Below are 13,555 nucleotides of genomic sequence, written 5' to 3' on the forward strand. Positions count from 1 at the left end.
ATTATACATCTGTAATATTTAAAGGGCCATTATACACTCATTTTTTCTTTGCATAAATATTTTGTAGATTATCTATTTATATAGCCCATAAAGTTTGTTTTAAAAATGTATAATTTTGCTTATTTTTAAATAGCATTGCTCTGATTTTCAGACTCCTAACCAAGCCCCAAAGTTTTATTTGAATACCGTCAGCTACCTTCTCCAGCTTGCTCCTGTTTGTGTAAAGGGTCTTTTCATATGCAAAAGGGGGAGGGTCTTATTTCCCACTTGCAGTGGGCTTTCCAACTGCCTTTTCAACAGAGCAAAACTGAGAGCTTCTAAGTACATTTTTAAACAGTTTTACACTGGATTTTTATATCAGTATCTGTGCATCTTATTATTTATAGTAGTGTCTATTACATGTAGTTATATGAAAATGAGTGTATACTGTCCCTTTAAGGAGACATGAAACACAACATTTTTCTTTCATGATTCGGATAGAATATGCCATTTAAAAAAAAGTTCAGTTTACTTATATTATCTCATTCTCTTTGTTGCCTTGGTATAATGTGTATCCATAATTGAGTCAATTATTTGATGCCAGTGAACCACTTTTTAAAATGATTTGCATTTAGTTTTTACACACTAGTCTATACAATTCCCTCTATAGATCTTAGTCGTTGTTATCTTGTCATTCGTGTCCTTTTCTCACCCATGGATTTAACTTAAAGGGCCATAATACCCAAATGTTTAAACACTTGACATCTCTATGTAAAAAAGAAAGATATTTTATCTCAAAAGTTCCTCGGTAGCCACATCCCACTGTAAAGGATTTCTAAGCAGCATATTAATATGTCTGTCCTGGGACAGCTGAAAGGATGAGCCTCGTGCACTCTCATGTTATTTCCCTATTCAGTGTAACAATGAAATCTCATGAGAGTTAAGTGAAATCTCATGAGATCACAGTAAAAGAGTTCACAACCTCAGGACTGCTGTTCATTTCTTCATTTTTTTTACCTGCAGCTGTGAGCAGGTGAAGTATACCTTTTTACACAGAACTTACTCTGCTGAGCTGAGGAGATTGTGAGGTAAAATATCTTCCTTTTTTACATAGAGATGCTCAGGTGAGATTTTCCTGTCAGCTTTTTACAGTTATACTGCATCAGTTTCAAGTGATTTAGCATATGAGTATTATGTCCCTTTAATAAAAACCTAAGCTTGGGATACATAAGCTTTTAGACATACTCGTTTCAATACCCTGTTCGTCCCATTAACCCATTTTCAGTGAGTTACTGAGTTAGGTTTACTTTTTCATATAGTTTCAGAAGCATGTTTTCTGACATATTTATATTTTGTTTGTTTTTTCCCTTACAAAAATTCTTGTTTTTTAGCACATGAACGTTTGTTTCCTAGCAATAGCATATATAGCAATTAAAATAGCCTTAACACCTCCAGTTCTGTTAAATTATAAAGGCATGGCTGTCTTTAATTTGTTTTATACGGTGACAATTACTTCGACACAACCAGGAACGTGACTAGCTGCGGTACAAACAACGGTTACCAAATCTAAGACAGGTGTGGCCTAAATTATGCGGCATTGCATAACGGACAGCCTGTGAGCTACTTATTATGGCAACAACTAGGTCGCGACTACATCCAGTGCAGGATTATTCAGTCTGGAATTTTGCGGATTAATAAAAGCAGCGATGGGAACCGGTTGCTCTAAGCACTAGATTTTAAACATACTAAAACCAAACGACGATAGATGTTATATAGCGGCTGCTCCCGTATAGCACTTGGTATGTATTTACTAATAAGAAGAATGGCACAGGGCTACCCACGCAGTTTGCGCTGTAACAGCAAGCAGGAGGTAATCCGCGTGCTTATCCGGGTACTACTAAAGCCGACCAATCATAGCGCTGCAGTTAGACTGGGCGTTTACACTGCATAACATTTGTGTTCAGCTTGGCATTGGCTGCTGGGAACTACAGTGTATATAGCTCCTAATAAGCGCAGCAGAGGGGAAGTAGGAGGAGCTAAACATAATTCAGTGTACTGAGCTGAAATCTAGAAGAAAGGACAAAAACACGTGAGGGCAGGGAGAGGCGTAGTAAACACACTAGATAAACGTGAGGCGCATATGTCATATGACCTGGCAAGAGCCAATCACAAGGATTAGCGCTAGGAAAGGCGGGGTTAAACTGACGTGTCTGGAGGAGTGCAAGCTAGCTAGTGGAGTCGTGCACTTCAATGAATCAACACTTGGCAGAAGGAGTTGCTGGGTACGGTGGGAGCGTTTGGCAGCTTGTGGTTTACTTGAATGCCCATCTTGCTGTTCTTGACCATCCGTACCAGCGTGTGAGGTCTTAGCGGTGGCGTTACATGTTGCTGCTGGACCGTGTGTTTATTCTCTTCCACACATAATGACCGACAAACCTCTGCTCTTTATTCACAATCAAGGAAAATCCCATTTATTTTTTCCTGCCACTTAAAAGACTTTTAATTTCACCAGCACTCTAGTTACTACAACTTTCTTTACACATTCGTTGTATTTCCATAATGAGACTTGATTGTACTTGACTCTTCATCCCTTGTTTATTTTTACTTTTGTTTTGTGTTCTGTATTTTCAATTTACACCGGCTGCCTTTTTGACATTTTATTTGGAAATATGGGGGTAAATGCTATACACTGGTTCAGAAAAGGACTGAGGCTCCATGATAATCCTGCCCTGCGGGAGTGTATACAGGGGGCTGACACTATCAGATGTGTCTACATCCTGGATCCGTGGTTTGCAGGCTCATCCAATGTGGGGATCAACAGGTGGAGGTAATGAGAACCTTTTTAATAAAGCCAGTAAACTTGCAGCATCTAATTACACTAAATAACCTATTAGTTTCTTAGCTTATTACGTGATTCACCTCTTGGCTGCCCTAGAGGCTTGTGTTTAAATCCTATTTGGCAGTCAGTGGGTCAAAAAAAACTAAAGATTATTCTCCACTTTTTGCAGTTTTTTTCTGACAGGTAAGTGGTTAAACTACTTACGCCTGTACTATTTACTAGATTGATAATTTATAGCTATATCTGTAATAATGCAATGTATTAATATTATAATTTATATGGAAGTATAAAGTAAACTCAAACACTAAAGTAAAGTATCATTAAAATGTTTTTTATTTTTATTCTTCCTCTGTCTGCAGCTGTCTATCCCATGTCAGGTTGTACCTACCTCCATACATACTCATAAGTTAACGGCCATTATGATTGGCTGTCTCCATTATTGCACGCATGCTGCAAAAGGCCAATTAGAGTGCGCAGTAAGATATTAAATTGTAAAAATAAGCAATTGTGCTCACATAGAATTAGTTTTTGCCAGAGCTTTAGATATTTGGATGGAGGAATTTTAGTTTACATGGCCCTTGTTTTTCTCCTTCATGCTGGTTTTGATGTAAGAAAATGTTATCCTTGACTTCTATTTTTAAAACTCCTTTCTATTGTAATGAACAATTATGTGCTTTAAACAGAACTAAAACCGCTATAAAGTGCTTTAGTTGCATGGCATTTAAACCTAAAATCTGCTTTGATATCTATTCCTCTTCCCCCGAGAAACTTCATTGTACTGTACAAAACATTTGGGAAATGCAAGAAGAATGGTATGACACCTGATTTGGCTGACTACTGCTTGTCATTTTTTTATTGTAACTTCAGTTAGGTTGTTCGAGTAGAGTCTTAGCTGCATGATTGTATTTGTATAACTAAAACACCTGAACGTAAAAAGGAGCCAGTCTAGAAAGGCTTGATAATGGGCCAGTAATCACATTGACATAAGATCTTTGTAGCCTTGATATACATTTGAAGTTTGAAAATATTTTAAGTGCATTAAGATCGTATTTGCTGCAAAAGTTTTTGTTTTGTTTTCCGTCTTAAATAGCCAAACTCCACCTGTCACTTGCCATAATGTTGAGTAGCCTATTTGTACGTGTTAGGTGAGTAGACAAGGCTACCCTTGGTAGTCACGTCAGCAGAGTCACCATTGTTTTCCTGTTCCAAGTCCCCCAACAAGTCTTGGGCAGTACTTTAAAAATTCTTTTGTAGTTAAAACTATTTAAATTTGTAAAGGGCCATTATAGTAAAAAAAAAAAAAAAAAATATATATATATATATATATATATATATATATATATATATATATATATATTTAAAATAATATGCTCTAATTCAATAGTGTGCAATTTGAAGACTGGTGTTGCTTTTTGGATCAGATGCAGATTCCACTTAGAACCGCTGTGCTTCCATCGTCATCTTAAGACTTCCAACCCTGCACCTCTAGCGAATTAGAAGGCTATTATAGCCCTTTAAATCTTGCACAACCTAGAAAACCCTATAGGCTTTTAAAGTGTTAGATGGGGGGGGGGGGCTAGTAATATTGTGTCAAAAAGTAATTTACTATTATTGCAGGTGTCAAATTGCTGCAGGTTTTTATGTATCAGTCTTGTTTTCAAATCTATCCATTTACTTTGGTAAGGAATTTAGTTCTATTCTGAAACCTGAATTTTAAAGGACCACTAAACACAGTGGAATAGCATATTCAATAGATGCATAAACAATGCAAAAGCACTTAGCTTGAATCTCAAATCTGTAGATTTTGTTTCTGACAAATATCAGTTACATGTTCCTTCGTAATGCATCATGTGACAGCCATCAGCCAATCACAAAATGTATACATGTACATGCTCAGTAGGAACTGGTGCTTCAAACTTAAAATTATGCACATTTAGATAATGGAGATGAATTGGAAAGTTGTTTAAAATTGTGTGCTCTATCTGAATCATGAATTATTTTTTTTTTTTTTTTACTTGACTGTCACTTTAAGTCAAGTGCCAGTTGCTAAAATCTTTACCTGGTACATTTGCAGACTTCTCTTGCCACTAGGATCTGTTTGCTGCTAGCTTTTTTTTTTTTTCTTCACTTTCACTTTCCATGTAAATAAATTATCAATGAATTAGTCATTCCATGCTTGGTTAGATACGTAGAGCAATCTTGTATCTTTTTTTTTTTTTTTTGTTTTTTTGTTTTTACATTTTCTTTGTTTTTGTTCTATGGTTATGTTTTGCTTCTTTATTTTTTTTTTTTTTTTATTTTTTTTTTTTAACAAACAAAAAGTCCAATAGGATGTCACAATGTATATAAAACAATAAGTATCCTAGCGTATATAAACGCCGCTTACAGATTTACAGCTTTTCCGTGTGTGTCAGGAGAAGTAGATTGGGCTGCCACTGTAGTATTTATTAATTTATTTATTTTTTCATAACTCAGAATACAATTTTTAATTTTACTTCTATTATCAAATTTGTGTTCTCATATTCTTTGTTGAAGAGATATCTAGATAGGTAGAGTGCACATGTCTGGAGCACTACAGGACAGGAAATAGTGCTGCAATCTAGTGCTCTTACTTATGTATAACATTTTTGCAAAACTGCTGCCATATAGTACTGCAGGCATGTGCACACTCATGATCTTACCTTCCTGCTTTTCAACAAAGGATAACAAGAAAATTTGGTAAAAGTACATTATAAAGTTGTTTTAAAATGTTTAGGTTCTATCTGAATCATGAAAGAGAAAAAACGTTGTTTTGTCCCTTTTAAGTATTGGCTATAGAAAAACTGAAGAAATTGCAAGTGGAGGGGTAAGAGATAAGCATTTGTATGCACAGGAATTGATAAAATAAGATTTTTTTTTTTTTGGATTTTTTTTTTCCCTGCAACCTCAACACATTTTAATGGGTTCTGGTTTTAAAGAACAAAACCAGTTATTTAATATACAAAAAAAACTAAAGAAGCAGTTTCTCGTACATTTTATATTCTGCAGCTGGTATAACAAGGCATTGGAACACATTAAGGAAAAAAACAATTATTTTAAAGGGACATGAAACCTGATTTTTTTTTTTTCCCTCCTGATTTAGGTAGAACATAACTTTTTAAACAACTTTCCAGTTTACTTCTATTATCAAATTTGCTTTATTCTTTTTAGTATCATTTGTTAGAGTAGCAACGCGCTACTGGTTTTTAACTGTACAGATGGGTGAGCCAATGACAATCAGTGTGTGTATGTATATATACACACATGCAGCCACCAATCGACAGCTAAAACCCAGGTTCTTTTATAACAAGTGCATGTAACACCAGAGGGCGCTAATATGATTAAAAATTGTGTATACCCAATTTAAAAAGATTTTTTAAAAACAAATGAACAATGGTATATAGTAATGGATAATGGTACCTCATTAAATAAAATGTCCCAGTTTAAAAGTCCACTAGAAAATGTATAGTCTTATAATTGGACACATAAGTTCAAAAATTTTTTCTTGACTGTCGGCAGTGGACTCTCCCTGATTCAGAATCAGGATCCTTCTTTTTCCAAAACGAAGCCAATCTGTGTAGGATTTAAACACAAACAAGATCGACCATTGTGTGTATCCACAGACCCAATATATTTCACACAGCAGTATTCAATTTCCAGGGTACTCACACTTTTGCAGAGCACACCAGTGTGCTTGTGGGAACGGACTGGTTATCAGAGCAAACCAGCTTGCTCTCTCCGGTATGCTCTCTCCTCGCAGGTGTGGATAATGACAGATCCACTGGCGCCTCACAGTAAATCAGTGTACTGAGACTTCACTTAGCAGCGGCTTGGTAATGAGAACCTCACTTGTCAAGGAATGGCAGACAATGATGATAAAAAACAAATCTTTAATCATTAGTAATACCAAAATCCTTACAATACAAGTGGGTGGACAATGTGTAACAATAAAATTTGCTACGCGTTTCTCGGCTCACTTAGCCGTTTCCTCAGGCATATTAAAAACACATTTTTAGCCCGGCTATATAGTGCCGCTCATTACCAAACCAAAACTATACCCTCCCCCTTCCTTTGCTAGGGGGTGTGTGTAGGCTATCCAATCAGTGAATATCATTTTCATACCAAAAAGTTGTTATCATACAACCACCAACTCTCACTTGGTATACAAATAAGATAATGTATCCATAATGTCCCTACATTTAACAAATCACATACTAAAACATATTTAAAAACAAATTCAAAGAAACACTTGTTGCAATTGCTCTTTCACCTATTGTCGTATAGCCAGTCTATATTTTGTTCAGCATGTAAATATTCTCCTCTATAAGATTGTAAAAGCAAACATGATGGTTCACATTAAAAACACTGAAATCGGATTGTCGACCCTAATATATCTCAGCAATATAAACATATTTCACCTCCAAAGTACAACCAAATCGACGATTGAACCATTACTTTTGGTATAGTTTGTATATAAGCTTAACTGAACATATAATAAAATATATAAACCTAACAATTTTAATGTTCCGGCTCCTAAAATAATTTTTATGACAATAAATCAGCTAGTACAATTTGCACTGGCCACTGTATTTATATAATTTTGATACATTAAATGCACTGTATTTTTAGTGAAGAAAGTTCGCCAGTAAAATTTTTCACTGACCGGCAAATTTATGTGATAGTGATATATATAGTGCACCGGATACTAAGTAACAAAAATTTTTATATAATAATACGTGTAATAAGAATTTTGTATAAAATCTATATATATAAGCGTACAATTATTATTATTTATAAATCTATATGGAATATAAAATTTCCCTCAATCCATCTATCATCTGTGGTACAATTGTAATAATATATATTAATATTGTGTGATAAAATATAATGTGAAAATATAGTGATTATACTAGTATAAATATAATGTGAAAAACTAGTAATAACTAGTGCATAAGTGTGATAGTAATAGAAGTATCCCTTTGTTTGTGCACTAATTGTATTATGCAACCATCTAATGCAGATAAAAATTGTGACTCTAAAGTGAATACATTACCAATATACATATATATATATATATACACACATATATATATACATATATATACATATTAAAGAGAAATCTAAATAGTCAACCCAGTATAGTTTTTAGGAGAGCTCCAAATTTAAAACAATCTCTGGCCCCCAGTAAGGTGGTAATTTCAAAAAAAGCCATTAGGAACATGGGTAGTATTGGTACTAATAACAGGGGTACATATAAGTGTGGAAAATCCAGATGCCACATGTGTCACTCTATAACTCATGGTGCTAAAAGTATAAAAGCCCATACAACTGGGGAAACATTTCAAATTAAAGAACATCTCAACTGTAGCTCCAGATTTGTAATTTACGTGTTATCTTGTATTTGTGGGGTACAATACCTGGGGCGTACTACACGCAATATACGGACTAGATGGAGTGAACATCATAGAAATGTTATAAAGAAGTCAGATAAACACAGTGTATCTAGACACTATATTCAAGAACACAATGGGGAACCCTGTAGTTTTAGAATCACACCTTTGGAAACAATACCCTGTTCCAATAGATATAACAGATTCAATAAGCTACGTCAAAGAGAGACTTATTGGATCCATAAATTTGGTTCCCTGTTCCCTGAGGGATTAAATGAAGTGATAGACTCTGCAGCCTTTTGAGAGCAAAACACATCACACGGGTTTTGATTATAGACAGATCATTATTAATAGTCAAGTTAGGGGAGGATTGGCAGTACAGTTATATACACCATAATATTATTATTTTGATGTCCTTACAGACATTCAGTATGTTAGTTCCTGTAATTTAATTATTTTATAATATACGATATATTAGACCATATTTAATGTTTATATCGGCCTGTTACACTGAAGTTCAAGATTACATTATTGATCTATTCCACACATAAACACACCAAATTATAAACACATATAGAGAAATATAGAGGTGTTGTTCACATTAATAAACACATATCACTAAGATTATAATGTTATGCATTTTTAAAAAAATCCTAAATGAAATGTATATATGTATATATATGTATATATATATGTGTGTATATATATATATATATGTATATTGGTAATGTATTCACTTTAGAGTCACAATTTTTATCTGCATTAGATGGTTGCATAATACAATTAGTGCACAAACAAAGGGATACTTCTATTACTATCACACTTATGCACTAGTTATTACTAGTTTTTCACATTATATTTATACTAGTATAATCACTATATTTTCACATTATATTTTATCACACAATATTAATATATATTATTACAATTGTACCACAGATGATAGATGGATTGAGGGAAATTTTATATTCCATATAGATTTATAAATAATAATAATTGTACGCTTATATATATAGATTTTATACAAAATTCTTATTACACGTATTATTATATAAAAATTTTTGTTACTTAGTATCCGGTGCACTATATATATCACTATCACATAAATTTGCCGGTCAGTGAAAAATTTTACTGGCGAACTTTCTTCACTAAAAATACAGTGCATTTAATGTATCAAAATTATATAAATACAGTGGCCAGTGCAAATTGTACTAGCTGATTTATTGTCATAAAAATTATTTTAGGAGCCGGAACATTAAAATTGTTAGGTTTATATATTTTATTATATGTTCAGTTAAGCTTATATACAAACTATACCAAAAGTAATGGTTCAATCGTCGATTTGGTTGTACTTTGGAGGTGAAATATGTTTATATTGCTGAGATATATTAGGGTCGACAATCCGATTTCAGTGTTTTTAATGTGAACCATCATGTTTGCTTTTACAATCTTATAGAGGAGAATATTTACATGCTGAACAAAATATAGACTGGCTATACGACAATAGGTGAAAGAGCAATTGCAACAAGTGTTTCTTTGAATTTGTTTTTAAATATGTTTTAGTATGTGATTTGTTAAATGTAGGGACATTATGGATACATTATCTTATTTGTATACCAAGTGAGAGTTGGTGGTTGTATGATAACAACTTTTTGGTATGAAAATGATATTCACTGATTGGATAGCCTACACACACCCCCTAGCAAAGGAAGGGGGAGGGTATAGTTTTGGTTTGGTAATGAGCGGCACTATATAGCCGGGCTAAAAATGTGTTTTTAATATGCCTGAGGAAACGGCTAAGTGAGCCGAGAAACGCGTAGCAAATTTTATTGTTACACATTGTCCACCCACTTGTATTGTAAGGATTTTGGTATTACTAATGATTAAAGATTTGTTTTTTATCATCATTGTCTGCCATTCCTTGACAAGTGAGGTTCTCATTACCAAGCCGCTGCTAAGTGAAGTCTCAGTACACTGATTTACTGTGAGGCGCCAGTGGATCTGTCATTATCCACACCTGCGAGGAGAGAGCATACCGGAGAGAGCAAGCTGGTTTGCTCTGATAACCAGTCCGTTCCCACAAGCACACTGGTGTGCTCTGCAAAAGTGTGAGTACCCTGGAAATTGAATACTGCTGTGTGAAATATATTGGGTCTGTGGATACACACAATGGTCGATCTTGTTTGTGTTTAAATCCTACACAGATTGGCTTCGTTTTGGAAAAAGAAGGATCCTGATTCTGAATCAGGGAGAGTCCACTGCCGACAGTCAAGAAAAAAAAAAAAAAAAAATTTTTGAACTTATGTGTCCAATTATAAGACTATACATTTTCTAGTGGACTTTTAAACTGGGACATTTTATTTAATGAGGTACCATTATCCATTACTATATACCATTGTTCATTTGTTTTTAAAAAATCTTTTTAAATTGGGTATACACAATTTTTAATCATATTAGCGCCCTCTGGTGTTACATGCACTTGTTATAGGAGTCTGATTCACTTTACTTTCATAGTATATGTGTTGAGAGGTGCAGCTGTAGTTTTATTATATATATCAGACTGTTAATTATCATTTGTCTGTAAAGGGTTTTTTTATATATTTTTTTCGTGTGAAGCCCATATTCATATGGGTTTCTTTGACTAGAGATATTCCTTCTAATTGCACTTTAGCGCCCTCTAGTGATTGTACATCACACATATTTAACCCAGGTTCTTTGCTGCTCCTGAGTTCACCTAGATAAAACTTTCAACAAAGGATAAGAGAAGAAAGCTAATTAAATAGAAGTAAACTTGTTTACAATTGTATGCTGTGTCTAAAGCATGAATGTCTAATTTTGACTTTACTGTCCCTTTTTAACTCATGGCAAACACTTCCAAACCATACAAAACTTTATTGAACCAAGCTAGAAACTCTGAGAAGTTGTTGTTCATCTTTTTGTTACGTTGTAAGGAATATATAATGGTTAGATTACCAGATTGGAATAAACCCATGTTTATATTTATTTTATGTTGTAATAAAGACTCCAATAACATTTTATTACCTTATCTCTTCTATACCCCACTGGGAGTGTAAACTTTTTTTTTTTGGAGTAAACTGTCCCTTTAAGCACCCAAGTCAGTTTTTAGTTAAAAGACCAGTAAATACAGTGGATTTGCATAATCAACCAATTCATAACAAGACAATGCATTAGCATTCAGTCTGAACTTAAAATGATCAGCACTTTTTTTTTTTTTTTTAAATATCTGATAAATTTAAGTTGTCTTTCCACTCCTTGCACATGCTCAATATTTGTGTACATGTGAAGAAACCGTTTTAAAGTTTACCAAGTAGTGTGATTTTGTGTTTTCAGTGATATTGTTTTTACATTATTTACCTTTTTGACATTTTATTTAGCCTCTCCTATATTTCTTGTGTTTGGGCAAAAACTCATTACTGGAACAGTAGTTAAAATAGTAAATATACACCATTAAAATATAATTATTTGTTTTCCCTTTTCTTTAATAACCATTGCCAATAGAAGTCAATCATTTCTGGTTGTTGTCGATCATAAAATTGGCAAAAAAAATCTCAACTTGGTGTCATTGAAGAAATGAAGGTAAGTCGGTCCGGAGAGCCAAATACCGTTTGGTGGTGATATGCAGCTTTTCATGAGAATTGCCACAGGAAAGGCCTCTGCTAAACAGGATCCGTTTTTTAATCAGCAGCCTCAGTTAAGGCCACCTCCTACCAAATTCTTTACTCGGCTTAAAGGGACAATAAAGTCAAATTAAACTTTAATGATTCAGATAGACCATGACGTTTTAAAAGACTTAACATTTTACTTCCATTATCAAATTTTGCAGTCTTTTTATATCCACACTTTCTGAGGCACCAGCTCCTACTGAGCATGTGCACAATTTCAGAGTATATGTATACTAGTCTGTGATTGGCTGATGGCAGTCACACAATATGGGGGGGCATAAATTTGTCAGAAAAAAAATCTACTGCTTATTTGAATTTTAGAGTTTTATTGCATTGCCTTTGTGTTATGCACATGTTAATAATAAAATACTACTGTACAGTATTTAGTAGTCCTTTAAGCAGCCTAAAATTCTGAATTATAATAGAATTACTGTAAAGAAACGTCTATTGAATGTGAAAAATAAGAGATTTGCTTGGGCCATGGGACACATGCAGTGGACATCAGACCATTGGGAGATGTTGTTTTGGTCTGAGCCCACATTTTGAGGTATTTGGTTTCAGTTGCTGTATCTTCCTGAGACACAGAAAAGGTGAATGAATGATATTCAAATATGGTTCAATATTGCCTAAATTTGTCAAAGCATTCGGCATTTGCTTGATACATGAGTCATTCTACTAAGTTATTTGTAAGTTCACATACTGTACATGAAAGTTCCATCTAATAATGATGTAACAACAACAACCTTGTGAAGTAATCATGTGATACGTTTTAGGCCTGAGTAATTATGCCTGTCTAACACAATATTACACTCATGTTAGTGTTTTCTTTCTTCCTGGAATGGTAATGTATTTCATTAATATAGCAAAGGTGACAATCATTTTAAGTGTTTGGCCACTTAATGCAAAAAGAACTGTAACCCCCAGCGCTTCAAGCCTTTTAACAAATTGTTTTGATGACTGCGTTTAAAATGTGGCTCCCTATTCACAGCCATTTTAGACCATTCTATAATGGCTCAAGCTGTTAAAGACCTGCAGTGCAAACACAGCTAAAAGTGATGCTTTTTATACGCATAATATTTGCTTTTGGCCCTATAAGCATATTTAGGATGCACAGACTGTTTATTTACCAAGCATTTCACGCCCAGAGGCCGTGCAAATTAATCTTGTCTAATGCTTGTTGTTCATCCTACGTTCACAGAAGAAGGGATCATGCTTTTGTGGAGGAAATTAAAGGGCTGTTATTCATTGTTGTAATAAAGCACTAAGCTGTGTTTTATACTTACTAGAATGTCTTATTTTATATTTTAACTAAACAGCATAAAAGTCATACAACAGTTACAAAATTGCTAAGCTTGGATGAAATTTATTATTGCTTCTCTCGCTTGGTATCCTTTGTTGAAAAGCATACCTAGGTAGGTTCAGGAGCAGCAATACTTTACTGGGAGCTAGCTGATTGGTGACTGTACATATGTCTCTTTTCATTGGCTCATCGGATGTGTTTAGCTAGCTCACAGTGGGCCATTGCTGCTCCATCAACAAGGGATAAACCAAGATATTGAAGCCAATTTGATAATATAAGTAACTTAGAAAGTTATAGAATTGTATGTTTTTTGTCTGAGTTTTGATAGACAAATTCTGGGTTTCAT

General features: G+C 34.1%; 1 protein-coding gene across 1 annotated transcript in view; it reads left to right on the forward strand.

Moving 5' to 3' along the window:
* Window positions 1-2,196: 2,196 nt before the first annotated feature.
* CRY1 (cryptochrome circadian regulator 1) overlaps window positions 2,197-13,555 on the forward strand; it is an 85,972-nt gene continuing 74,613 nt past the window's right edge. Inside the window, exon 1 of the mRNA XM_053718758.1 lies at window positions 2,197-2,806. Coding sequence (XP_053574733.1) covers window positions 2,649-2,806 — 158 coding nt within the window. The 5' untranslated portion in view covers window positions 2,197-2,648. The remainder of the gene's footprint in view (window positions 2,807-13,555) is intronic.

The sequence above is a fragment of the Bombina bombina genome, chromosome 6 (assembly GCF_027579735.1).
Source record: "Bombina bombina isolate aBomBom1 chromosome 6, aBomBom1.pri, whole genome shotgun sequence".
Taxonomy (NCBI): domain Eukaryota; kingdom Metazoa; phylum Chordata; class Amphibia; order Anura; family Bombinatoridae; genus Bombina; species Bombina bombina.